General features: G+C 44.4%; 1 protein-coding gene across 7 annotated transcripts in view; it reads right to left on the reverse strand.

Moving 5' to 3' along the window:
* Positions 1–25,217, reverse strand: part of LOC106612398 (Down syndrome cell adhesion molecule-like protein 1 homolog) — a 168,914-nt gene extending 143,697 nt beyond the window's left edge. For 4 of the 7 annotated variants that reach the window (XM_045724383.1, XM_045724381.1, XM_045724382.1 and 1 more), the window contains exons 1-3: positions 24,924–25,214; positions 13,566–13,886; positions 7,115–7,261 (exon numbers count right to left, since the gene is read on the reverse strand). In XM_045724383.1, the coding sequence (XP_045580339.1) occupies positions 7,115–7,261; positions 13,566–13,886; positions 24,924–25,173 (718 nt within the window). In that variant the 5' untranslated portion in view covers positions 25,174–25,214. Of the gene's footprint in view, positions 1–7,114; positions 7,262–13,565; positions 13,887–24,923 lie in introns of all 7 variants that reach the window. The other 3 variants (XM_045724385.1, XM_045724384.1, XR_006771130.1) reach the window with 2 other exon arrangements.
* Positions 25,218–27,296: the final 2,079 nt, after the last annotated feature.

The raw sequence follows: 27,296 nt of genomic DNA on the forward strand, positions 1-27,296 counted from the left end.
ACATGTGGAACAATTTAAGGACGACAAAGCCACAAGAATTAGCCATACAAGATGAAGGAATTTGGAAAACTTATTTTGATAATCTATACAAAAACATTCCACAAAAAGACTTACAACAGAACCAATTAGAAATTCAAGAAAAATGTAACATCCTTGAATCAGTCATTAAAAACAACCAAAATCCATTAGATTACCCAATAACCCAACAATATCTAAATGACCCTATTCCAACTAAACTACTGAAAGAGCTGCTTTCTGTGCTTGGCCCTCCTATGTTGAACATAATAAACGGCTCTCTATCCACCGGTTGTGTACCAAACTCACTAAAAGTGGCAGTAATAAAGCCTCTCTTGAAAAAGCCAAATCTTGACCCAGAAATTATAAAAAACTATCGGCCTATATCGGATCTTCCATTCGTCTCAAATTTTTTTGAAAAAGCTGTTGCGCAGCAACTCACTGCCTTCCTGAAGACAAACAATGTACACGAAATGCTTCAGTCTGGTTTTAGACCCCATCATAGCACTGAGACTGCACTTGTGAAGGTGGTAAATGACCTTTTAATGACGTCAGACCGAGGTTCTGCGTCTGTCCTCGTGCTCCTAGATCTTAATGCTGCTTTTGATACCATCGACCACCTCATTCTTTTGGAGAGATTGGAAAGCCAAATTGGTCTACATGGACAAGTTCTGGCCTGGTTTAGGTCTTATCTGTCGGAAAGATATCAGTTTGTCTCTGTGAATGGTTTGTCCTCTGACAAATCAACTGTAAAATAAGGTTCCGTTTTAGGACCACTATTGTTTTCACTATATATTTTACCCCTTGGGGATGTCATTCGAAAACATAATGTTACATTTCACTGCTATGTGGATGACACACAGCTGTACATTTCAATGAAACATGGTGAAGCCCCAAAATTGCCCTCGCTAGAAGCCTGTGTCTCAGACATAAGGAAGTGGATGGCTGCAAACGTTCTACTCTTAAACTCGGACAAAACAGAGATGCTTGTTCTAGGTCCCAAGAAAGAAAGAGATCTTCTGTTGAATCTGACAATTAATCTGGATGGTTGTACAGTCGTCTCAAATAAAACTGTGAAGGACCTCGGCGATAAACTTCAGTTAGTGCTAAATACGGCTGCTAGAATCCTGACTAGAACCAAAACATTTGATCATATTACTCCAGTGCTAGCCTCCCTACACTGGCTTCCTGTTAAGGCAAGGGCTGATTTCAAGGTTTTACTGCTAACCTACAAAGCATTACATGGGCTTGCTCCTACCTATCTTTCCGATTTGGTCCTGCCGTACATACCAACACGTACGCTACAGTCACAAGACGCGGGCCTCCTAATTGTTTTCCGAGAATTTCTAAGCAAACAGCTTAGAAAGGGCTTTCTCCTATAGAGCTCCATTTTTATGGAATAGTCTGCCTACCCATGTGAGAGACGCAGACTCAGTCTCAACCTTTAAGTCTTTACTGAAGACACATCTCTTCAGTAGGTCCTATGATTAAGTGTAGTCTGGCCCAGGGGTGTGAAGGTGAACGGAAAGGCTGGAGCAACGAACCGCCCTTGCTGTCTCTGCCTGGCCGGTTTCCCCTCTTTCCACTGGGATTCTCTGCCTCTACCCCTATTACGGGGGCTGAGTCACTGGCTTACTGGTGTTCTTCCATGCCGTCCCTGGGAGGGGTGCGTCACTTGAGTGGGTTGAGTCACTGACGTGGTCTTCCTGTCTGGGTTGGCGCCCCCCCTTGGGCTGTGCCGTGGCGGAGATCTTTGTGGGCTATACTCGGCCTTGTCCCGGGATGGTATGTTGGTGGTTGGAGATATCCCTCCAGTGGTGTGGAGGCTGTGCTTTGGCAAAGTGGGTGGGGTTATATCCTACCTGTTTGGCCCTGTCTGGGGGTTTCATCGGATGGGGCCACAGTGTCTCCTGACCCCTCCTGTCTCAGCCTCCAGTATTTATGCTGCAGTAGTTTATGTGTCGGGGGGCTAGGGTCAGTCTGTCACATCTGGAGTATTTCTCTTGTCTTTTCCGGTGTCCTATGTGAATTTAAATATGCTCTCTCTAATTCTCTCTTTCTCTTTCTTTCTTTCTCTCTCTCGGAGGACCTGAGCCCTAGGACCATGCCTCAGGACTACCTGGCTTGATGACTCCTTGCTGTCCCCAGTTCACCTGGCCGTGCTGCTGCTCCAGTTCCAACTGTTCTGCCTGCAGCTATGGAACCCTGACCTGTTCACCGGACGTGCTACCTGTCCCAGACCTGCTGGAACCCTGACCTATTCAACGGACGTGCTACCTGTCCCAGACCTGCTGTTTTCAACTCTCTAGAGACAGCAGGAGCGGTAGAGATACTCTCAAAGATTGGCTATGAAAAAGCCAACTGACACTTACTCTTGTGTTACTGACTTGTTGCACCCTCGACAACTACTATGATTATTATTATTTGACAATGCTGGTAATTTATGAACATTTGAACATCTAGGCCATGTGCTGTTATAATCTCCACCCGGCACAGCCAGAAGAGGACTGGCCACCCCTCATAGCCTGGTTCCTCTCTAGGTTTCTTCCTAGGTTTTGGCCTTTCTAGGGAGTTTTTCATAGCCACCGTGCTTCTACACCTGCATTGCTTGCTGTTTGGGGTTTTAGGCTGGGTTTCTGTACAGCACTTTGTGATATCAGCTGATGTAAGAAGGGCTATATAAATAAATTTGATTTGATTTGATTTGATGAAAAGCTCAAATCTATAAAATCAAAGAAGTCTTGTGGTCTACATAACATCAGAAATGAAATGCTGAAAAACAGCACACCTGAGTTGCAAAATGCTGTGCTTAAACTGTTCAACATGGTTTTAACTTCTGGCTGCTTCCCTGATGTCTGGAACCAGGGGCTCATCTCCCCTATTCACAAACACGGAGACAAATCAGACCCCAAAAAGTACAGGGGAATTTGCATAAACAGCAACTTGGGAAAGGTTTTCTGTAGCATTATGAATTCAAGAATTCTAACTTTTCTTCAAGAAGAACATGTGATAAGCAAATGTCAAATTGGCTTTCTCCCTAACTATCGCACTACTGACCATAATATATACACCTTACACACACTAATTAATAAACACGTCCACCAAAAAAAGAGGGCAAAATCATTGCTTGATTTATTGACTTTAAAAAAAGCATTTGATTCTATTTGGCACGAAGGGCTATTCTACAAAATTCTACAAAGTGGGCTGGATGGTAATAAAATAAAATAAAAAATAAAAAATCATCATCTCCACTTATAGATTGCATTTTGGGGTTTAGTCTTTCAATCTGTGTACTTTCTTTCTTTAATATAACATTTTGTAAATTTTTGTAAATATTTGTTATTTAATAAAATGTATTTCCAAAGAAAACAAGTGTGCAATAAAAATCAAAAACCAAAGAACAGAATTTGTTTCACAACATCGAGGTGTGAGACAAAGCTGCAGTTTGAGTCCAAATCTTTTCAACATTTATATCAATGACTTAGCAGACATGTTGGACCATTCTCCAGCCCCAGGACTCACTATTTGACACAGAGGTAAAATACCTGCTATATGCTGATGACTTGGTACTTCTATCACCAACCAAAGAATGTCTTCAACAGAACCTTAACATTCTAGAGCAATATTGCCATAATTGGGCCCTAGCAGTAAATTTCCAAAAAACGAAAATCATGATTTTCCAAAAGAAAACAGATGGCAGAAACACAAATATAAATTCACCGTGAGCAACACCATAATTAAACACACTAAAAATTACACCTACCTTGGTCTGACCATATCTGCATCGGGAAACTTTAATATGGCAGTGAATGCACTCAAAGAAAAAGCCTGCAGAGCATTGAATGCAATTATAATGAAATTATTCAAAATCAACATCCCAATTAGAATTTGGGCCAAATTATTTGACAGTGTAATCCTAACAATAGCTCTTTACGGAAGTGAGGTTTGGGGGCCACTAAATAAACTGGACTTTAAAATGTGGGACAAACATCCAATTGAAGCCCTACATGCAGAAATCTGTCGGAAAATTCTACAAGTCCAGAGAAATACACCAACTAATGCATGTAGGGCAGAATTGGGCCGCTTTCCAGTAGTAATGAAAATACAGAAAAGATCATTACAATTTTGGCTACATCTAAATTCAAGTCCAAATTCAAGTCTGCAATTTAAAGCACTTCAAACCCAAGAGCTGAGCCCAGAAACGAGCCCCCTCAGTCAGCTGGTGTTGGACCTAACCAACCAAGCTGACACCAGCACTGCTTCAAAATAAATAATTCCAATAAACAAAATCATGAACCAATCAAAGGACTCATATTTACAACATTGGAAAAACGAAACAAAATCCCAAAGCCGACTAAATTGCTATCTGACCCTAAACAGAGAATATGAATTGGCTGATTATCTCTACTCTGTCAGAGATAGGAAGCAGAGACAGATCCTTACCAAGTACAGGCTGAGTGACCACCGATTGGCAATAGGAACCGGCAGACATAAAAAGACATGGCTACCCAAAGAGGAGCGTGTATGTGGTCACTGCACGACAGGGGAGGTAGAAACAGAGATGCACTTTCTCCTTTACTGGGAGAAATATTCCTCACCAAGAGATTCATTATTCACAGAAATGACTACATTTTATCCAAATTTGACCTATTAAAACCAGAGAAAAACTAAAAATACTAACGGGCGAAGGAGCAATGGCTACTCTTGCAGCCAAATATGTATTTGCCTGCCATAGCCTGAGGGACACTGAATAATAACATCTGCATAGTAAGCAGTAACTTACTTATTATTACTATTATTGTTATTACTATTATTATTGTTGTTTATCATTCCAAATAGTACTGGTATTGGTGGTAATGGTAATGATAGCAGTTTAGTGATGGTGGCGGTAGTAGTAATGATGATAGTAGTTGTAGTACTGATGTAATGGTGAAGATGACCGTTATTTAGTTATAAGTTAGTTATAGTTTCGATTTTTATATTTATTACATATCTACTATTACCATTTTATTGTTATTATTTTTGTATGTAATTGTGTATTATTATGTAATATTATTATTCTTTATAATTTTAATACAATGTATATTGTATACATTGTTGCTTTGGCAATGTTGACAGAATGTTTTTCATGCCAATAAAGCAGCTTGAATTTGAGAGAGAGAGAGAGAGAGAGAGAGAGAGAGAGAGAGAGAGAGAGAGAGAGAGAGAGAGAGAGAGAGAGAGAGAGAGAGAGAGAGAGAGAGAGAGAGAGAGACCCACCATACCCCATCAGTTTTATCTAACTGCCTATAATAGCAGTAGAAAACTTGAGAGTGGGGACATAGTCCCCTGCAGAGGGTCTACTGCCTTCCACTGCTCTGTGACTCAGTCAGTTCAGCACTGATGATCTGCCCTCCCCCATGCTCAGTGGGGCAGAGAGTCACCTCGCCCTAATGCCGGGGGTGTGAAGTGAACTGGTGTTTTAGTCTATGGCAGTACACCCATCGGCTAAAACCAACACCAGCATGTCCCCATATGTCCACAAAACCATGGTACGGATATCTGAATCATCAGAGGACATACGAAGCCTGACAGCTAATACATATGTTAATGAAATACACACACATCCATCACATCCAGCACACGTCCATCCATCACTCACACAGAGTGATGGGTCTCACCACACCGAGGTATCCGTGACAAGGGACAGGGGAATCCGACAGCAAGCTGTATCGATTCAGTCTGGAAACCACCCCTCGGGTCCTGTTCACACACATACGAAACGCAGCTGCACTGGATCAATGAGTGCTCCCGTGTGAAGGACAGAGCCACACGCACGCACGTGCACGCACACGCACACAACAGTGAGAGAGATGAAACGGGAGGCGAGTATCAGAAGGTGAGAGCTGGAGCGAGGAGAGCGACCTGTATCATCTGACCTGAGCAGTCTTATCTGACACCCCTCCATTTATTACTGGGCCGCAGAGCGACCTTTAAAACTATGGGCATTTACACACAGTGCAACACACACACACACAGAAATCCACATTCTGTACCAGCATGTTAGCAGTTGTAACACAGATACAAATAGGAACCTAGATATATGTACGATGCAGGAAAATTGACAGCACATCCCTCCAAATGTAGGACAAAGATGGTGACATAGCCAGAATATAAAGACAGTTTGTGTGTCATTCCTGGTTTCTTTGGTCTGAATGTGATCAATGGGTAAACAAGTCCACTCCATCAATCCAATGAGTTACAATGAGGCAATGTCCTTGAATTACAGTCTCTTCCCACACACACACGCACATGCAGGTGCGCAGGCAGAGGCACACACACACACACACACACACACACACACACACACACACACACACACACACACACACACACACACACACGTCAGCTCTGTCGGATTTATCCCCCTCACACTGCTATTAAACACGGCAATGAGTGACTAGCCACAGATCACCCCATGAGAGGCTATTTTATGAGACTCCATTTGGAATAATTGGAAAAAAATGTGCCCGCTCTCCCCTCTGGTCTACGCAAAATGGGACATGCCACTAAAACCACAAATCAGATTACTGCTGATTAACGACCTCCAAATGACCTTACCAGGGGTCCAAGGGTCTTACCAGCAATGTCGGAAAAACCAGGAGGTGATATTCATTTAAATAAGGAGCCCAAAATCAACATTCAAAAACCCTTCTGCACACACACAACAATCCCATTGGTGGTAACAGTCCAGAGTCTGTTCACTATGAATTTCTATCTGTATTTTTTTTCATCCTTTGGGCCAAAATCAGACACGTTTGTCATCTTCATTCTCATATAACCAACCAATCAATCAGCCAATCAATTAAGCAGTCAGCCAATCCGTCAACAATCCCGTTCACATGCATTGGTGATTGGTTGTGAGGTTTCTTTTCAAAGTGTGAATGTATTTGTTGATGGATGTCCATCCCGCATGGGGAAATAACAGTTGTACTTTCAAGATCTGGGCCCAAAAATATTAAAGGTTTGCCATCTTTGTACTCATTTAAACCAATCAACCAACCAGTCAACCCTTTTTCCCATTTCCATATATTCAGATCTAAACCTGAGATGCTCCTACCTGGCACCATGGAGACGGTGTCTTTCTCCCAGGACACCACGCTGACGTACTCCTGCACGGCCGAGGGGATGAGGCACTTGAACACGGCCACGTTGCCCCGCATGGACCGCTGGTCTGCCACCCGCACCGTATAGGGCTCCCTGAATACTGGAGAGGAGAGACAGAGGAGAAGGGTGGTTAGAGGGGAACAAACCGGGGCTATTCTGCACCCAACTGTGTTAGTCAGCTAAGCTAAAGCCAAGGCGTTCGTTCGGAAAGCTAACACAAGCCAAGAGCAAGAGATGACTAACCTGTACCCTAGATGATAATCCAATGAAAGCAATGACCTCTTTTTCTGATATACAAGACCTGACATTGTTCCTGAAACTATAATTCACTGAGAGACGCTAAGAGTAAATTTGGTTGGTGGACTGTTAAACAACATCAAGCCAATGTTGTTTTCGCTTTAATCCTGCAATGCAAAGGAGAAACTGATTGTAGACAGTAGTGACACCCAGTTGCATTGAGAAGGATCTGGTGCGAATGGCGATTACATTTTTAAAGTAAAACCCATGCAATTCTAAAAGGCAGCGCCGAATGGCTGGGTGCGGGCAGTCGCGAAAAGGGGGTGCCCTCTGCACTTGACGCACAGTACCCTGGACATCGCACAGATATATATAGACAAATGACAAAATAGCAACACTAAGGGTATCAGTGTGTATTGGATTGAAATTGGCCTATACAGCAACATGACAAGACGATAGCAGAGCTGGTATGACTGGACTGAAATGAAATTGTATTTCAAGCATAATAACAGTGTAATATCAAAATGTATTAGCTAGACTAACAGAAGACAAAAGCATGGGCGTTTGTCATTTCAAACATGTCGATGCAAACGCGATTAAATGTAGACCAAAATCAGCTGGAAAACAACGTGGGGAGGGGACTCTGTGGCACTGCAATCTAATCACAGCTAATTCTAGGAGGCTTCTCTCATACCAATCAGGGGAGTAATGGTTTAACCACGTGAAGTCGACAACACACACACACACACACACCATGCCTGCCTGTGCTCTCTCTCTCTCTCTCTCTCTCTCTCTCTCTCTCTCTCTCTCTCTCTCTCTCTCTCTCCAAGTTCACTAGCGATATAATTAACGCCTAGCCTGGAGGTGAATTTCCTTGGTCATTAATAATGTTTAATGCCAGCCGCCAGTGTCACCCACTGAAACCAGAGCCAATGTCCTTGTCGGAATAGTGAAGTCGTTAACCTTAACGTTGTGGTGTGGGTCTACCCCAAACGTAATGTAACCACGAGATGCGCTTTGAGGAACCGTAGCCAAGCTCTACGCCTATTTGGCCTCTGCACTCAGTGGCCTAATGTATTGCGAAGCCTCATTTGTAACAAATCGAAGAAAGGCCAAATAATTCCAATCAGGTCTTCATTCCAATTCCTCATTTAAATGCCCCCGTTTCTTATCACAGCAGACCATCTCCGGGTCAATGGGCATAATCGATTAAGCAGCCCCTTTCGCAGCCAAGCCAATACGTTCAATCATTTATTTACTCCTTGATAGAACCTGCATCTCATCACGCAGAGCTAAATTGCCCTATGAGCACTGAGCATCTATGAGACAGTTTAAAGCCAAAACAACTGACAGCAAACATCGCCGATTCTTCGCACTTACATTTCCGATAAAGGCTTAAACCAGAGGTAGGCTAACAATTGTGGTAGCACAGTCATATTGCACATGTTTCCGGTTTCGAGGCGAGAGGTGCAGAATATGCCACATTTGTTTCATTAAGCCCTTGCAAGTGCATGCAAATGGTAGTCCAGTGTTTATGCATGAATTGCACTCCCCTCACATGCGCACCGTCATTAGCACGTTACTGATGCCTGACTATATGCACCCCGGTTGCCTAGGAACGGGCAAAAACACGGGCCTGGCGCTCTCCGCGCACTGGGAGGAGAGGCCTGTATCACTGCTGCCTAAATAATTAACTACAGGGAAACCAAATACACTATTTACTTATTCATAAAGCGAGTAGCAAAAAGAGAGAAGGAAATAATCAAATAAACGGGAAACTGAAGGGATGTACTGTATTGTACACGTTAATGAATGGGAATAAACAACATCTTGCTAGCAGGTTCTTTCTGTGGCAGAAGACCTACAAAACCAGAGATAAAAAGGAGAGCGGCCATGGCCGGGAGCATACAGGGCGGCAGTGGACCTGCTCTCCCAGGTCCACTGTGCTCAGCCCTCAGTCTAAACTCTGTGTGTTTGTGTTGGTAGAAAAATGGGAGCTGAGGTGAGCTCACTGAACAGCTGACCCCAGTTCACTCTAGACCTCCCCTGTGTGTGTAACTCTAGCTCTGTGTGACAAAAGGCGAAGGACATAGGATACAGCCACAGGCCTAGTGTTGATTACACTACTACTACACTACCAGACATTGACGGTTACTCGGACTGTCAGGCAAAAATGAATAAAAAGTCCTCCAGTAAAGTCACCAGTCATCTCTGCTGGGTGTGTGCGCGTGCGCGCGTGTGTGTGGGAGAGGACAACAGGCATTTGACAGGTGTGAGGAGCGCTGAGCAGGCAGCCAGAGACCAAATGAGAGGCGCTCCATCATCACGTGATCTCAATGAGCACACAGGCAGGAAGTCCTCATTACCAGGACTTGAACAGGCTCCAAACTGCAGGCAGACAGGCACTGGGACCAGACAGAGTCTACCTGTAATGCACTCCAAAATGATTGACAGCTCTACAGCAGTGGCTACTACTTCCCAATTCTGTTGACTGACTTTATTTTTCTCCTTTCTTTTCGGTCACAGTGGAATGGCTTGATTTATCTTGTCTCTCTCCCCTGGTGGCCACTGATAGGTGGAAGGATAAACTCGGTCTCAAGAGTGGAGCGCTCAGCTGTAGTTCATTCAGACTGAGTTTTGAGACGAGGTCAGAAACTCAGTCTAGGTCCAATATCTACTCAGTAAAGCATCACAGCCAATAGCTAGATTCCCGTTCAATTGGTGACAGATTTTAATGCGAATACTCTAAAATATGCATCAAATATGCACATTTTTCCACCAGAGATGTGTTCAGTCAAATTGACCAATTGCGGATAAAAGTCTGCGTGATGACATACTGCCACGGGGGACCAGTACAAAAAAATGTATGAAATGAAATGAAATGTATGCATTCACTACTGTAAGTCGCTCTGGATAAGAGCGTCTGCTAAATGACTAAAATGTAATGTAAATGTAAAAATGACTTTTTGTGGAAAAATTTCCATGTACCGAAAAAAAAAGTGAAATAGTCCTCAACAGTCAATCTAATTAACACAATAATACAATCTCCGTCAAGATCTGTCAGTTTAAGCTTGGGCTGCTTCTCAATCCACCACATCCACCTATGTCGGCCATCTGCATCTGCGGTGGAAAGTGGCAGAGCTGTTTGTCAGACCAGGAGAAAACATCTGTACCGTCCGAACCATTTGGGCTACTAATATGACCCCACTAAGGAAAGGGGAGACTCTCAAGGACAGGATGGTGTGCTCCGTTTTGCTCTATGACCCCCACAAGTGTCATGGGACTCATCTGAAGGTAACCCATACAAATGAATGGAAGTATAGAGGTAGTTTTGTGCCAACAAAAAAGGGTTAAATACATTGTGTCCAAAAAACAACAATATTTCCTGAGCTTTCTTATCTCCTAGAAATAGGACAGACCCTTCAAAACCTTATTCCTTATGATTTCTTTTTTACTGTCTTTTGTGAGAAAAAAACAATGTTATTCAATGCATTTCTATGGGCTACAGCAGTAAAATCCAAATTCAATATTTTCTCTAATATTTTATTTGTATATATTTTTTTATACATACAGGGGTCCTAAACTTTTAAATAGGTTTCCATTGCATTTTCAACTCCTCTGATGGTTTTGTCACAAGAAAAATGTTGAGTTATATAATGAATGTGCCCAATCTGGTATTGGCATGTGCGCTTTAGCACATACAGTGCTGGTATAGCCTACATGATGAGATTATTATGGACAAAAGAGCGAGATTATTCTAATTTGTCAAAAGGCAGCCAAGCATCGATCATCATGTCAACAGAATAAGACCCTTGATATTTACTGGAAAGGAGCATCAGCCGAATGATCTTGAAACATCCGTTACGTTCATCATAAGTTATTTCATCTGTAGCCTAATCGACTGCATACTTTCCCCGAGTCGTAGTGTGAGAACCACACAAAATGTCTTTGCGTGACTCCAACTTTACTTCAATATGATTGTTATTATATCAACATTTGCACATAAAAGCGTTTCCACTGCCATTTCTCGCGTCACTTATTTTACCAACACAAAACGATCCCACCTTGTCTAGCGTATTTTGCTTTGTCGACAGTTGCTATCGACATTCGCCGTTTCCATTAGACCTGTCATGACATTTTTTGTTGTTGATCCGACATGGACTTGATTTCGCGTAAAAAGGTTGGACGGGAAAAACCTGGTTAATGACGCATATCAATGTCAACCGTCACGCACATATGATGCCCAAGCCTGCTTTTCAATGTTTTGTCATGTTATTCACAGTGTGTCTATTCACTGTTAATGGGGTGAGGAGAGGACAACGGAGGGGACGGGCATAGGATGGAAAGCAGATGAGGGACAAATGTTGACAATGAAGGGGAGGAGGATGGCAAGAACTAGAGATGAATGGGAACGCATCCTATGAGAACCAATGGAAACATCTTCAACGTCATTAGAACACCGGCAGGTGATTTACAAAATGTCCGTCAAATGCCAAGGATGAAAACGTGTGAGAATGGGTTTAACAAGAAATAGAGGCTCAGGACTTTGACGATAACAGAGGGAGAGAAAGAAAACAAGCAGTGATTTTCATAATTGTACAGCGATCCACCCAGGTGCCAGTGCTATTGTTGGCACGGAATCAGCATGCATGGGAGGGAGGGAGAATTAGAGGGGGGGTGGAGAGATGAAAGGAGGGAGGGTGTCACACCGTGAGCTGTCGGTCTCCGACGCCACCTGAGACGGGATGCGCCACACCCTGCCTCTCACGCCCTGCCTGTCGCCCATGGTAACCGCAGAATGTGTATGTGAATTTGTGTGTGTGTGTGTGTGTGTGTGTGTGTGTGTGTGTGTGTGTGTGTGTGTGTGTGCGTTCTGCAAAAGTGTGCGGCAGTAGTGGGGCAATACACAGGCGAGTCCTGAGAGCTGGAGTTGAGGGGCTGCAGAGTTGGGTGTGGGGGATGGTGGTTTTTCACAGACTCAGCATTTAATTGATTAATTGAGGTAATTATTTTTTAGGGAAGGTCGCCCCACACAGATGCTGGTTGGAAAGACACTGTACAGCTGATGGGACAAGGGTCCTCTGGACAGAAATGCTATAATGGGTATGGTGGAGTAGGTGTTGTCTGTAGTCATCGTCAATTGGCCAACTGACAGTTAACAACTGAATCGCTACTGGATCTGTTTTATATCGTCCACATCTTTTAATGGGGTCGTTCCGATTTTGAAGATGCAGATTTTCATTGAATATGTTGCTGAACGTGAACTAAAACACCAACAATATTTCTTCTCTCTGTTTAACTCTGTTCAATCCCTCACATGTTTAATCTCATTCCCTTTCCAGCTACAGTAAACACCCCGACAAAGACCTGGCACAGCTACCCAGAACAGCCAGCTTGACAAAAATGGTGTGTGTGTGTGTGTGTGTGTGTGTGTGTGTGTGTGTGTGTGTGTGTGTGTGTGTGTGTGTGTGTGTGTGTGTGTGTGTGTGTGTGTGTGTGTGTGTGTGTGTGTGTGTGTGTGTGTGTGTGTAGTTGGGGGACTTTCCAGTCCATGGACAGATGGTGAGACTGGGAGACAGGAGGCCTGCTGGCATAAGCAGGGCACAGGCTGGTGTGTGTGTGAGTGAGCATCCCAAAGCCTGCTTGTGTGTGTACGTGTGTGAACTCCCCCATTGCAGTTTGGCCAGCCCCACACTCCAGCAGTAACCTTGGTACAGGGCACAGAGGTCACTCTGCCAACTGTCTGTGCCACTGTGTGTGTGGCTGCCAGGGGATTTTTAAAGGCGCAGGGTCAAGGCTTTGGGACGCCCCCCCCCACGAGTCTTATTGTTAGTGAGAGGACCAATATGGATGTCGTTTGGTTTACTGTTTGTTACAGATGTTTTTGTTGTTTGTGTGTCTTCACTGTGTTTGGGGGGGCGATGCTGAATGATCAGCATCAAATCGCATGAGAAAGTATTTGAGGCACTACATGCATTTTCTTTGTGTTTCTAAACCTCTTCCTTGCAGCCTGTCTTTATGCTTAGCCTCCTCTCATTCTTTGTGAAGACACTGTGTTTCCGTTTGGCCCACTGTTTAGTTAGAGACACAGCTTCACCTGTAGAACCTATGTCCGTCTGTCTAAGGCCCCACCAGAAAAGGCTGCCTGTGTTCAGTCTGAGTCTGACCTGCTTTGACGTGGATGCTGGGGCTGCGGATCTTGCCGGCCTGGTTCTCTGCGGTGCAGAAGTAGTCGTTGTCATGGATGTAGCTGTTGAAGGCGGAGGGCGAGAAAGGGTAGAGCTGGAGGGTGCCGTTGGCGTGCACGTGGCGGATGTGGGGCACGTCGTAGATGTCGTCGCCGGTGGCCAGGTACCAGCGCAGGACGGCATGGGGTGCGCCGCCCGCGGGGCAGGGCAGGGACACCCCGACCGAGCTGGAGAAGGTCACCCGCTGCAGGGAGGCGTTTACAAAGTACAGCCGCGTCGAGACCACATCCTCACTGTTCACTGTGATGGGGGGAGAGAGACATGGTCAGGATAATACACACACACACACACACACACACACACACACACACACACACACACACAAAGAAAAGCCACATCTAGACTACATTCTCACTCTGATGGGGAGAAGAGATAGGGTGGGGTTGGGACACACACACACAGACACACACACACCCATATCCTCCCACACACATATACACACAGCCAATGTGTGGGCAGCTACCTGCCAATCTGCAAACTGGGTTATCTTCTAGAGATTTCCATCAGGTCAGCACAGCAGATCCCAAAAATAGAATCAATTACTCTTTCCCCATTAGGCAAATGACCTGACGTAATATATTCATTATTTATTTCCAGCTACATGTAAGTCTGTTTTGATAAGAGATAAGCCAGGCCACAGTCGGAAGCTCTGCTAAGAGCAAATGAACACGGTCTACTTGTTTGGTAAGTTGGTCTGTACAATAGCTTAAATCAACCTGGGCATTGACTTTGATCATGTAACATGTTACTCTCTCATCCACCTTAATCGAAACAAGCGACCTGGCAGCCAAAAACAGCAGAGATCCGTCCTCAACAATGCGCTAGCATTGTATCTGTAGTCTAAGATATGCCTAACGAGAACCCCTCATTAGACTTGCATCTGATTGGAGGGGAAAGGGGTCATGCACCCTCAGACCCCCCCCACCCCCCCACCTCCCCCCATGTTGGTATACCGTGCCCACAAAAACAAGAATCCATGAGGTCATTAGAACAAACCTAGTCTGCCAGTTAAACCCACCTCAAGACGATATCGTCACTGAGAAGCCTTCGGTATATCTCCAACCGCAACCCTGGAGGGAGGACTTCTTTGCAACCACTATGACTTTCACACGCTGCTTCAATGAAGTGCCGTTGTCCCATAAGTCGTCTTAGGGGAGATGAGTTCCTAATACCTCCCCCCCCCATCAGTGTCTCCTGGGAGGCAGCTAGACGTCGTTTTAGCGTAGGGGGGTTGTGCTGAGCTCAGCTTGGCCCCGGGCCAACAGGAGACAGGAGGAATGAGAGCCAGATCATTTCTTCTGAATCAATGATCTATAATTAATCCTCTTCCCTGGTTTGTGTCAACAATGGCCGGATTAGCCCTCTCTGTTTCACTCTGAATGACGTGGGACGAATGGCTGTGAATGGAGGTGGCGGCTAGACACCTCATCAAGGTAGATTTAGGAGGGATCGGCAGCACAGCAGATAACCTACAGCCAGCCATGTGCATTGATGTCGAACCAAATTAGCATGAGGAAAATCATTAAAACTGCTATGAGGGGGAAAAATGAAAGGACTTAAATGCATATTTTGTCATAATTCATATGTTTCAGATCAGATTCATTTCAGTGCTTCATTCATTTTCAGTTAAGTCAAGTCTCTTTATGGGCCTTTCTATATACACTACATGACCCACACTCCAGCAGTGACCTTGGCACAGGAAACAGGGGTCACTCTGCCAACTGTCTGTGCCACTGTGTGTCTGCCAGGGGATTAGGGTCAAGGCTTTGGGATGCTCGCAACCGCGCTGAGTCTTATTGTTAGTCAGAGGACCAATATGGACGTTGTTGGGTTTCATTTTATTTGGGGAGTGGTTCTCTTAGAATGGAGCTGAGTGTACAGCATCATATCATAAGTATGTGGACACCTGCACGGCGAACATCTCATTCCAAAATCATGGGCATTAATATGGAGTTGGTCCCCCCCTTTGCTGCAGTAACAGCCTTGACTCTTCTAGGAAGGCTTTCCACTAGATGTTGGAACATTGCTACGAGGACTTGCTTCCATTCAGCCACAAGAGCATTAGCGAAGTCGGGCACTGACTTCGCAGTCAGCGTTTCAATTCATCCCAAAGGTGTTCGATGGGGTTGAGGTCAGGGTTCTATTCAGGCCAGTCAAGTTCTTCCTCACCGATCTCAACAAAATATTTCTGTATGGACCTCGCTTTGTGCACGGGGGCTTTGTCATGCTGAAAAAGGAAAGGTCCTTCCCCAAACTGTTGCCACAAAGTTGGAAGCACAGAATCGTCTAGAATGGTATTGTATGCTGTAAAGTTAAGATTTCCCTTCACAGGAACTAAGGGGCCTAGCCCGAACCATGAAATACAGCCCCAGACCATTATTCCTGCTCCACCAAGCTTTACAGTTGGCACTATGCATTGGGGCGGGTAGCGTTCTCCTGCCAAACCCACCAAACCCAGTTTTTGTGCTGACGTTGCTTCCAGGGGTAGTTTGGAACTCGGTAGTGAGTATCGCAACTGAGGACAGACAATTTTTACACGCTACACGCTTCTGCACATGGCGTTCCCATTCTGTGAGCTTGTGTGACCTACCACTTTGCGGCTGAGCCATTGTTGCTCCTAGATGTTTCCACTTCACAATAACAGCACTTACAGTTGACTGGGGCAGCTCTAGCAGGGCAGACATTTTACAAACTGACTTGTTGGAAAGGTGGCATCCTATGACAGTGCCACGTTAAAAGTCACTGAGCTCTTCAGTAAGGCCATTCTACTGCCAATGTTTGTGTACGGAGATTGCATGGCTGTGTGCTTGATTTTTATACACCTGTCAGCAACGGGTGTGGCTAAAATAACCGAATCCACAAATTTGAAGAGGTGTCCACATACTTTTGTATATATAGTGTAAATATTAACAGACATACGCCAATTGATATCTGGTACAGCAAAAACAGAATGAAGAACATGATACAAGTGATGGCAGAGTATTGAATGGTTGAGATAGTGCTAAAGCCCTCACTAGGTAAGGATAGCTCTGTCTCTCCCCTCTCCCTCTCTCTCCATTCATTCATCCCTCTCCCACTTCTCTTCCTCCTCTCCTCTGCGTCAATGTATTTTTTTCTCTCTCTTCCTCACTCTCCATACATTTTATCTCTCCCTCTTTTTCTCTCCCCACCATTCTCAATCCATCTTACCCCGTCTCTCACCCTTCCCCTCTCTCTCTCTCTCTCTCTCTCTCTCTCTCTCTCTCTCTCCTGTTAAAGTCCTCGAGTACATGGCAGGATATGTTATGTGATTTGAATTTGTATTCCAGACGCAGAGAGTTAAATCCATATAATCTCCTTTCACATTTAACACACACACATAGTCTCTCCGCCCTGGTAATCGCAGCACCGTGGAGGGCCTCTTTCCCACTCCTCTGGTGTGTGTGTGTGGTTGGGTTAGATCAGGGCCAGGGAAGGGTTAAGGGGGGTCACTGTGTGCGTGTGCGTGCGCACGAGTGTGTGTGTGCATACGTGCGTTAGTGTTGGGGGGGGGGGTCAGTGATGAGGGGAGTGAGGAGAGGTGACAGTGTGAGTGTGTACACGTGCTTGTGTGCACATAAGTGCATGTGTGTGTGTATGTGAGGTCCCTCTCTTATCCAAAATGGAGCAGTTCCTCTGTGTCTAAAAGGTGTAATTTAGGTTGAGTGCAATATATCCTGTATCATATGCCATATAAAACACAAATCTCTGCTCATGTTCTGAGAGAGAGACCATTTCAGCACCATGGACAGGGCCACACTGGCTTTTCAGTCTCACATTTACATTTGAGTCATTTAGCAGACACTCTTATCCAGAGCAATTAAGGTTAAGTGCCTTGCTCATGGGCACATTGACAGATTTTTCACCTAGTCAGCTGGGGGATTCGAACCAGTGAGCGTTTGGTTACTGGCTCAAAGCTCTTAACCACTAAGCAACATGTATTTTTGCGAAAAATATTAAAAATATTTGAAAAATTGTTAAGAAAGGAATCATTGAATCATCATTGAGCATCCCTGTAATCTTATTTTAAAAAATGAAAGACATTCTACAAATAAACAACACCGAACCCTTACTGAGATGTCATAAAAAATGGCGCCCGCGAAGTGATATCAAAACAAATCGGAGGCCCATATTGAACTAAAAAGAAAGAAAACAGGCGACTTTGGATGAGGCGGCTCTTGTGAAGCTGTCCTATTGGTGAATCCAGGTCAGTCACTTGAGTACAGTACAACACAGAGAGGGCAGTACAGTGGTGGACTGAACTCCCATCATGCAGCACAGATTGTGGGCTGCAGCAGAAAGGCCCATAATAAAGATGGCCATATATATATAATCCGCCAGTCGGGGTCTGGGGGAGAGAGAGAGCCAGGACGACGTCCCACCACAGACTGACAGGGTCTGTCAACACAACCATTAGAAAGAAGAGAGAGACCAAAGAAAGAAAAAAAAACCACCCCAACCCAAAAGTGGATATAGAAGCCCAGTCCCAAATCAAGCCCCTGAGAGATGGATGAATGTAAACAAGATGGCAGAAAATCCACTAAAACCTTCCAGAGGGCTACATGAGATGATACAATGTTGCCTTCACCAGGAGGACGTCAAGACATGACTAGGGACAGTGGTAGAGCTTTCTAAGCAAACAGCTGGAGGCAGGGCTTTCTCCTATAGAGCTACATTTTTATGGAATGGTCTGCCTACCCATGTGAGAGACGCAGACTCAGTCTCAACCTTTAAGTCTTTATTGAAGACTCATCTCTTTAGTAGGTCCTATGATTGAGTGTAGTCTGGCCCAGGAGTGTGCCCATGCTGTCTCTGCCTGGCCGGTTCCCCTCTCTCCACTGGGATTCTCTGCCTCTAACCCTATTACAGGGGCTGAGTCACTGGCTTACTGGTGCTCTTCCATGCCGTCCCTAGGAGGGTTGCGTCACTTGAGTGGGTTGAGTCACTGACGTGGTCTTCCTGTCTGGGTTGCCCCCCCCCCCTTGGGTTGTGCCGTGGCGGAGATCTTTGTGGGCTATACTCGGCCTTGTCTCAGGATGGTAAGTTGGTGGTTGAAGATATCCCTCTAGTGGTGTGAGGGATGTGCTTTGGCAAAGTGGGTGGGGTTATATCCTGCCTGTTTGGCCCTGTCTGGGGGTATCATCGGATGGGGCCACAGTGTCTCCTGACCCCTCCTGTCTCAGCCTCCAGTATTTATGCTGCAGTAGTTTATGTGCCGGGGGGCTAGGGTCAGTCTGTTATATCTGGAGTATTTCTCCTGTCTTATCCAGTGTCCTGTGTGAATTTAAGTATGCTCTCTCTAATTCTCTCTTTCTTTCTGTCTCTCGGAGGACCTGGGCCCTAGGACCATGTCTCAGGACTACCTGGCATGATGACTCCTTGCTGTCCCCAGTCCACCTGGCCATGCTGCTGCTCCAGTTTCAACTGTTCTGCCTGCAGCTATGGAACTCTGACCTGTTCACTATGTTCACATTTGAACATCTTGGCCATGTTCTGTTATAATCTCCACCCGGCACAGCCAGAAGAGGACTGGCCACCCTTCATAGCCTGGTTCCTTTCTAGGTTTCTTCCTAGGCTTTGGCCTTTCTAAGGAGTTTTTCCTAGCCACCGTGCTTTTACACCTGCATTGCTTGCTGTTTGAGGTTTTAGGCTGGGTTTCTGTACAGCACTTTGATATATCAGCTGATGTAAGAAGGGCTATATAAATAAATGTGATTTGATTAGAGGCTAGGGCTAGATTTGGGATTTGGATTAAAAGGGGACATAAGGATCCCACGCGGGGCTTTGGGGTCTGAGGATTTGAGCAAGGGGCCAGTCTTTACGCCATTCAACAGGGAGTAATGGTGGAAATAAGGAGAGGAGAGAGGACTGAAATAACCCAAATTCTCCCTTTCTTTGTTCTGAGACGTCTAACCCAACGTGTAACTCTCAGTTCTTCCATGCCCTCAGGCTGCCCGCCCTTTTCCCTGGCATGGGCAGGAAGGGAGCAGAGGAGAGGAGGAGAGGAGCGAGGGAGGGAGCTAGGCGCACCCATCCATTTTGGAAGCATATTTTCCCTTTCCTTCAAGCCTGAATGCGTTGATTACAACGGGAGAAGGTCATTGTGATTTGGGTGAGTTACCTAAAACACCACTCCTGTTGGGTGAAGCTTCTTCACTCCGTCTTCTGCTCTTGTTCTGTTGCTGTGACACATTTGACTCAAGCCTCTCCTCCCTCCACACACACATCTGCATATTTCCTTTTTTCCCCCCTTTTGCGGGCAGTATGAAAATGGCGTATGAATATGTATGCCACTGAGACAGGGATATTGCCTATGGTGAACAGCTATGCATAATGCAGCTCTTTCTGTCTCATCTACACACACACACACACACACACACACACAATCGCCTCTGAGATTCATACCATCCCATGCATACAGGTCAATAAATCTCTCTCACACACACACAATAACATGCACTTATGTGATACACGTACACATTCTCAGAGGCAAGAATGCGTTCCTGTTATGGGTCTGATGAATCATACAGAATACAATACTTAATATGTTCAGGCAACATAACACTAATGTCATTGCTTTCAGTTACAACACCACAATAACGTAGTAGTGATGGTTTACAACCCATTACGGGAAAGCAAGAAGAGAATTATAATTATATCATTGTGAATGCTATTTGATACCCATTTTGCATACAAAGACACTGAAAAAGAATAATGCATTGGCATAACACTGAAATTACCTTGCCGGACGCATGCATGTGCGCACGCATGCACACACCACAAACAACCCCCTTCTACACATTATTCAGTGGAATATTAGGATCCGATTCAGCGTTTGAGGAGCCACAACCTCCCTCTTTAAATGAAAGATTTTCACAGTTGTGAAGTGAGTGTCATATTTTTGGGGTGTGATTTAATCCTCTATCCTTCCTTCTCACTGAGTCCGAGATATAGGGAGCAGTAGTAAGCAAGATAGCTAGAGAAAAGAGGGAAGCAAAGGAGGGAAAATAAGAGCTGGCATGTCACTTTAAAGCAGATTATCCCTACCCATGAACCCCCCCCCCTCTCCTTTCCTCTCCTGGTACAACAGATCTTGTGAAAGTGGAGATGACTGTTAAGTCAGAGGCCACAGAAAGATGCCCCACTCAACAACAGGTGAGAGAATACCTGTTGAGTTATCAAACTCAATTGGACAATCCGTGTGAAAAGGTCAAATCATTGTTTACTTTATAGGGTGTTCATTTGTGTTCATATGTTCATATTTTTTTTAAGGCATTGGTAAGTTACCCATTGGAAGGGTAGAGGAGTGAAGCGGCATTTGTTATCTATGTCATATCTCTGTTCTCCCCATATGGTCAAGTTACCCTAGGCCTAAATGATGCATGTAGGTGAGGAATAGCCTCCGTGGCGTTTCTGTTCACCGGCCAAGTCACCAGCACAAACACTCCACGGTAAAAACAGTCGTTGCTTGCCAGAGCGAGACGAGGGGATGCGAGTTAACACGAGAGGGTGGTATTATTGTGGCCGTGCCTCTCAGAGACAAATGACAAGTTCATAGGTAATGTGTTATTTAGGAGAAGAGATGGTATACACTTAGAGATCGAATATTATGACTGTCGGTCGCGCGATTATATTCAGAGAGAGAGAGAGAGAGAGGGGTGGGGTTGCAGGCAACTTGTTGCGGGATAACTCGTGGCTAAGGAGAGGACAGGATAGGTCGAGTCGATATCATTGGAATCAACGTGAAAGACTTAATTTAAAAGTGTATGTTCAATTGAATATCGCGTCAGACTAAATGAAAGCAAGAATACTGTACTGGCACACGTGGCGATGTAGTAGCCTTTCACCAGGACGCAGACGCAACACATAGACGCAGTGCAGTGGTGTACATGAATTCGAGGCAGTCTATTTCTGAATCTGACTCATAAGAAAATGACTACAAGCCCATTCTGCCCTCTCACCTCTCAGTTTGTATGCCTTTCATTTGATTCCAAAATTACACTGCCGTATCCGCCCGACCAGGCCTTGGTTGTAAGTCAGACGAGTGCCATAACGGTTGACAAAATACGTTATGAGGAGAGCAGAGAGCAACACGCCGTTGTCAAAACTATCTGGCCCAGATTATGGAAACAAACGGCTATCCCATCAAACATAAAACAAAAGAGGAGGGAGAAGTGCAGTCCTCTAGTCAATGAACTGATTTACTTTTGTAAATAGGTTGCAAATCAGGCTTTAGTTTCAGTTCAAACTGAAGCCTACTAATTACGCAGCTGGGAAGGGATGCTGATTTGGGTAAAACAAGAAGAGAAACCAATTTTGCATATTTCATCCGGTAAGGGGACTAAGTAGAGAGAAAGAGGTCTGTAAGGGGGACATTACAGAGATGATAAATTGCCTCAAAATGCAGCCTAAAGAATGCAATTATATATTGTGCATAACAAAATGCTTACACATCACAAATTAATAAACACTGATAGGCCGAATTATAATGATAATAATTATTATTATTATTTTTACAATAATAATATTAATAATAATATAGGTGTATTGGTTTCACATTTTAATTTAGGCAAATGTTCAGAAAATCTGGTTCAGGCAAGATAATATCGCTGCCACCACGTACACCACATTGCCTATTTGACGACTGCTCATCCCCCCACCAGTCATTGAGTCATAGTTATGTTCCCGTCAGGTAAGGGAAACGAAATATACATGCGTAAAAACCAACTGTTTAGATGTGTCAACTAATCTATTTATATCCTACATCCATCCTATCGTTTCTATCGTTCCTATCAATTGAAACTGTACAGTCATTCAGTATTCGTTTTATGGATTGGAGGCCTGTCAGGCTGAACTGGATAAAACCGGAATCAGCAATGAATTGATAAAATAACTCTAGTATCTCTCCCTCATTATTTTACAAACCGTAGTCTTGATCAGAATATTGGGTGATTTGAATTTGTGGAGCCATAATAATGATAAAACATTAGGCTTTAAATATCACAAATTGATATGAACATTATTACGTTAATGCATTGCAACAAATATGTACAATAATTGCCATCACCAATAGGCCTGACTGTTTCGGCTGAATAGATGGCACGGATAGCATCTTTCCCTGCTGATTTGTTTTGTGTCTCATCACATTTACATAAAATGACAAGCGAGACCAGATCATGACAAAGAAGAATGAGCCCCCCCCCCCACCCGCACACACCCGGTTTCAAACCAGGGGTTGGTTGATGAGTACTGGTATGGCCGAGACGCATCAATTATGGGACATCTGGTTGTTCATATTGCACTCAAATGACTAATTAGCCTACTGGAAACCAACGACAACGAAAATGTATATTTCTGAGAATATCAAATTATGCAAGGATGTATGGAAGAGATATTCATCAAATTAAGCACAGGATGTTGTGTGCCGTTCCACAAAAGTGAGAACCTTTATGGAGGCGCGGCCGACTCAGGAAAATACGCAGTCCTAATGCATATGCATGTGAGATAATTGGCTAACATTTTTCTCTGATCAAATCGTCTCTTTAAAATTAAAACACACATTAAATCAGATAGTATGTAAATATGAAATTGATTGCTGACAAAAATGAACGAATAAAGGAAAAAACTATGCTAAATTGAAGTTCGTTTTCGACTGCGTTATCTACATCTCTTCCCTCTCTACTCTTTCCGCTCCACTGCCTAGCTGCAACCCTCACCCCTCCCTCCCTCCTTTTACCACACACACACACACACACACACACACACACACACACACACACACACACACACGTCTTGGTCTTGTTCAGTCACGAGACAAGACAATGTGCAGTACATAATCTAAAAAGACCCTGTAATCCAATTAAACACAACAAAAACACCACAAAATGCCCTCGTCACAACAGCAGCAGCAGCACCACGCACACACGCCACACCATCCCGGACTGTTGGCCTGCAAGGATATAGGCCATGTCTTTCATATGTCTGAAAAAGGCATCCACTCATGAAAACACGGAGTGAACAGAATAGAGTTAGGGCCTATCTGCTTGTGGTCCTAAGACTATTTACGTTTTGGAAAATTATTTACCTATTTATTTATTTATTATTTATGTATATGTATTTATTTTATCTTGGGGTTATGACTGAATTTGATCGACTGGATTATGTTCAAGTTGTTGAAATGGTTGACAAGCGTTCAATCTGAAGCAATTGTTCAATCAAAAACCATATTCAAGCTTCCTCTCGATCTGCAGTATTTTTCCATGCAAACCCAATCAGTATGTAGAATCTGGGGCCATAGAAAATGGAGGATGCATAATTAGACTACCGATAATAATAACTGCATGCGCTGACCCGTGTCATTCTAGAAAATGAAGCAAATTCCCAACTGCGTATAATCCCAGCGTTCAAAATCCTCAGCATCGCTTTACACATCTCTTATAAAATGTTTTGGCCCTCATTGTGTTTGAACAGTCACTCACTCACTCACTCACTCACGCACACGCACACACACACACACACACACACACACACACACACACACACACACTAAAAGGCACGCTCTTCAACAGACATGCACTAATTTGGTGCGCCAAAGAAGCCATATTAGCAAATGACACATAAGCCTGTGACACCTTCTGCTATCTGTTATGGGACAGAGGAAAGAGAGCAAACAAATGTACACTTGAATGCCCCGCTACTTTTCTGATAAACATCCCACAGCTCAGAGACCCAGTTGGAGTTCGTAGCAGCTTGTAGCTCGCAGTCTTTGCGTCCGCATCGCTTCCTCTCTTATTGTCGTGTCTCCATATTCATGACAACTCGACATGTTCATGCATGCAAATGTTATCTCTCCCATCTTAACTGCCACATACAGCGTTTAGGGGAATATGGACCACACTGCCAATATGTATGTTCCTTCTCAAATAAAGTAAACGTGTATTTATGCAGCAGCATAATGCGTCCTTGGATTGATCAAGACACCTGACAGAAGGGACGGTGGCTGGAAAGTCATTCTAATGGTCATCCTCCATTCTAAGTGTGGTTAAACCGATTATTCCCATCCAAATCAAGCTTTTTATCCAAGTAAAGATAGGCCATTGACTTTAACTGACAAGAACGAATTTAAAGTTACGACTTTTGTAAATTAGCGCATTTCAACCCAACCTCATTTATTGTAGCACAAATAAACACAAATAGCCCATATGCGCCCCAACTTCATCACTGGATTGGAGCGCAATAGTGTGAATGTCTTTCACGTACCTTCTTGTAAAGAATACAGCAGGAATAAAGTTACCAGCCACATGCCATAAATAGCAGGTATATTTCTCAGGAATGTTGTGCAATCCCGACGAGTGCACGGCGCAGCGTTCGGCCAAGCGAGGCTCCGTGCTGGAGTGGTGACGATGCTCACCGGCGATCTCTCCAGCCCTAGTCCCAGACTCGCAAGCTCCGAGGAACGGACACTGATCTGGTCCCGCCTTCCGTACCCTCCCATAGCCGGGACCGTCATCCGAGAGGGGCCCTCCCCCGCTATTGTAATGATGCGCCGTGATGGAGAAGTGAGGCAGTGCGTCTACTGTACGAGGACCACACGCACGGAATATGGAGCTGTTCTCTTTGCGCGGATGGGGGGTGGTTTGTGTACGTGTCTGCAGCGGTGTTGGTGGGTTTGTTTATGGGGGGTCAGGTGTATGGTGTCTTGAGGTGTCATATAACAGGTGACTGGAGAGAATCAGCTTCGGTCCGTTAGCTCTTTCTTTGTTAAGGTCCATGGACGCGCGCACCTGTGGACTTTTGCCGCGCTAACATCTTCACTTCGCGCACAAAGGAGCTCACTCATTCAGTGACTGTATTAGCTTGGCACAATGGTATAGATACATTTACGTTCGGTGTACTTTATAGGTGCTCTTATTTTTTTGTTATTGTGGCTTGGGTAGCCTAGTACATGCAGGATTGAGAGACAATTTTGTTTAGTCAGATAAATATGAAGATCAAAGATCTCTCTATTTCTGTCTCAGTCCCTCTGGCACAGATGCGGTTGCCACACACAGCTCAGCGCGTCCTTAGAGACTGTGCGCAACATTTTTCTGCCGCCCGCTCTCCAAACAAACACACACACACACACACACACAATATATATTCTGTTCATGTTTTATTACCATAGTAAAAAAAATGTTTTTAACTAAGGTATTATAAATGAGGGTATAATGAAATTAGTGAATCTATCTCTCTGTTTTTGTCAAAATAAAACGTGAAATTGCATTATTTTAATTTGTAAATTTGTATGATGATGATGTATAGTTTTATATAGAAGTATTGTTGCAGTCATGGAATGTCATTCTTTGAGCACTACATAACCAGTGATGATTTTTGCTATAGTATTTACATTTTGTTGGTGGGCCATTTTTTTTAATCTACAGTCTGTAGAAGCTTCATATACTACTACAAACTATAAACTACAAGCTAATAAAATGTCAGACTCAATCGTTTTTGACATTGTCACAAAAAAACATGATACCAAACATGATGTTGTCAGTAGAGCGTTAGGGTCAACCCACCCTGGGCAAAGGTCAGGGGAAGTGGACCATGGCGAGTTAGACGATATTCTGACATGGTTCATCAAACCACTTGTTTTCACAGCTTTTCGTTGAACCCCACTACCCCTGAAGACAACAGCCCAAGAGCCAGTAACAACATCACATAGGATTTGTCCAAAATGGCACCCTATTCCCTATATAGTGCACTACTTTTGACCAGAGCCGCTGTTATGGACGCTGGTCAAAAGAAGTGCACTATAAATGAAATAGGGTGCCACTTTGGAGGCACATCTAAAGAGAAACCCAGCTGTACCTCAGTGGTTCCACTGCAACCTTCTGTCTTGGTCCTGTCAGTCCCCCCCCCACATCTCACCTGTAATCATTGAATAGCTACACAAACTGTAATGTTATTGATTATAGGGTATACGAGGCACAGTCACCGAAAACAAATGAATCCTGACATCTGTCAACCCTCACTCTCCTCCCCTACGTACTGAGTCCTACGTACAGAACAAACCAAAAAACCAAGCTCCAAAACACAGGACCACACCTCGTGACTGTATTTGAAAGAACTGGCTAGAAATCATCAGACGAGAATTGTCGCCTAAGTGTCATCTTGAAAATGTTCTTTGGCTTCGGGTCAGCACGGATCAGACCCAGAGACACCCATAACATCACTATTTTAGACAAGGATTTGCAGTTATGGAGGGGAAAGCTTTTGCAGTTGCCATCGCCACAACAGCCGCAGAAGAGTAACTAGACTCTTAGTCAAGTTAAACGTACGGCTGACTAAGTGGGAGAAATAAGGAAAGGTATAGTTGTAGAATGAGCGAAATGTGAGCGTACAGCAGCTGTGGTCTCTCCTTTTCACAGAACATCTCCAGTAGGGTAGCGAGCTAGCTACTGTGCATCCTCTCTCCGTTATGTAAGTGGAGAGAGAGAGAGACCCTGTTCGCCACCTAACTACTCCCACGTACAGACAAGTGAGAGCACACACACACACTCACACTCACACACACACACACACACACACACACACACACACACACACACACACACACACACACACACACACACACACACACACACACACACA

The sequence above is a fragment of the Salmo salar genome, chromosome ssa09 (assembly GCF_905237065.1).
Source record: "Salmo salar chromosome ssa09, Ssal_v3.1, whole genome shotgun sequence".
NCBI classification, from domain to species: domain Eukaryota; kingdom Metazoa; phylum Chordata; class Actinopteri; order Salmoniformes; family Salmonidae; genus Salmo; species Salmo salar.